The following is a 1,163-nucleotide window of genomic DNA, read 5'->3' as shown; positions in this document are numbered from 1 at the left end:
GTATTTGTACAGTCTTTATTTTACAGTTAAATATATGTTTATCAAATAAAGTCTAACGTTACAACTAATCATGGATCCCTTTAAAATGTTCAGAAGTTGGTATAAGTTGTTTAGTGTGACAGGGCCTTTACATCAGCAGTGTATGAACAAATATTGATGCTTTTTTTATTGTCCCCTCAGAGGAGCCCTCGAGGCCTATGTGCAGGTGGTCCGAACTCGGCAGGGAAAAGAGTTTGCCCCCATCTATCCCATCATGCTCCAGCTGTTACAGAGAGCCACCAGTGGAGGTCAGGAAGCCAAAGCCTGAAGAGGACGCTGTTCTGTAGAATCAGCTGAAGTTTAACTGAGTTCACAGTCAGTCTGAGAAGTTATTTAATCTCAGTGGAATAAACTAGTTATATCTGCAGAGAGCTGAAGAAAAAAACWGTTTGCTGGTGTTGGTGTAGTTCTGTTCATTATAACCTGTATCTTACAATAAATGAGTTTCAATTGACAAGATTCTTGATTTTATTAGAAGCAGAGAAATAAATTTCATTCCCTCAAACACAAACACACACACACACACACACTGGCAGGTCTGTTCAGGCGGGCCACTTCCACTGGCCAGCTGGAGGCTCCTCAACCAGTGGCTCCCATGGTTTCCACTCAGCCATCTTCCTGGACAGAGACAGCTCACTCTCGGCCTGCAAACACACAATCAGATATGTGACACAAAACACAAAACACCTGCAAAGAACTCGCATAGATCATGTTACTGGAGTGAGAAGGCTCATGTGTCATTACACTCAGAGCTGTAGGAACATCAGTTCAATTGGTGTTGGTTACACTGGAACCAAGAGGCTGTTCTGAAGATGTGTGTCTGAAAATAAAAATTTTTTTTGTGGGGGGCGGGGGGTTAAATGGTGAAATTTAGGTCCAATTTTGTCCTTCAGTAACAAGAAGGTTCCTTACAGACAAAACAATGTAACATGTACAGCATGGGGAGCCGTTTCATTCAAAAATACCAGTACAGTAAATAATGTAATTAATAAAGTATTAGTAAATATTCCATCAAATACATAAATATCCCCATGAAAAAAAAACTGAATTAATATATTATAATACATTTTTTAGTATGTCTTTATATTATTTCCATCCATCCATTTTCTGTACACACTGTACAG

General features: G+C 39.3%; 1 protein-coding gene across 1 annotated transcript in view; it reads left to right on the top strand.

The window, feature by feature from the left end:
• cog5 (component of oligomeric golgi complex 5) overlaps positions 1 to 496 on the top strand; it is a gene marked incomplete at its 5' end in the record, with an annotated part of 84,989 nt that extends 84,493 nt beyond the window's left edge. The window contains 1 exon segment of the mRNA XM_014018065.1: positions 181 to 496. Coding sequence (XP_013873519.1) covers positions 181 to 307 — 127 coding nt within the window.
• Between the last annotated feature and the right edge of the window lie 667 nt (positions 497 to 1,163).

Source organism: Austrofundulus limnaeus, unplaced genomic scaffold (assembly GCF_001266775.1).
Source record: "Austrofundulus limnaeus strain Quisiro unplaced genomic scaffold, Austrofundulus_limnaeus-1.0 Scaffold182, whole genome shotgun sequence".
In the NCBI taxonomy this organism is placed as follows: domain Eukaryota; kingdom Metazoa; phylum Chordata; class Actinopteri; order Cyprinodontiformes; family Rivulidae; genus Austrofundulus; species Austrofundulus limnaeus.
This window is presented reverse-complemented; position numbering and strand designations above follow the sequence as displayed.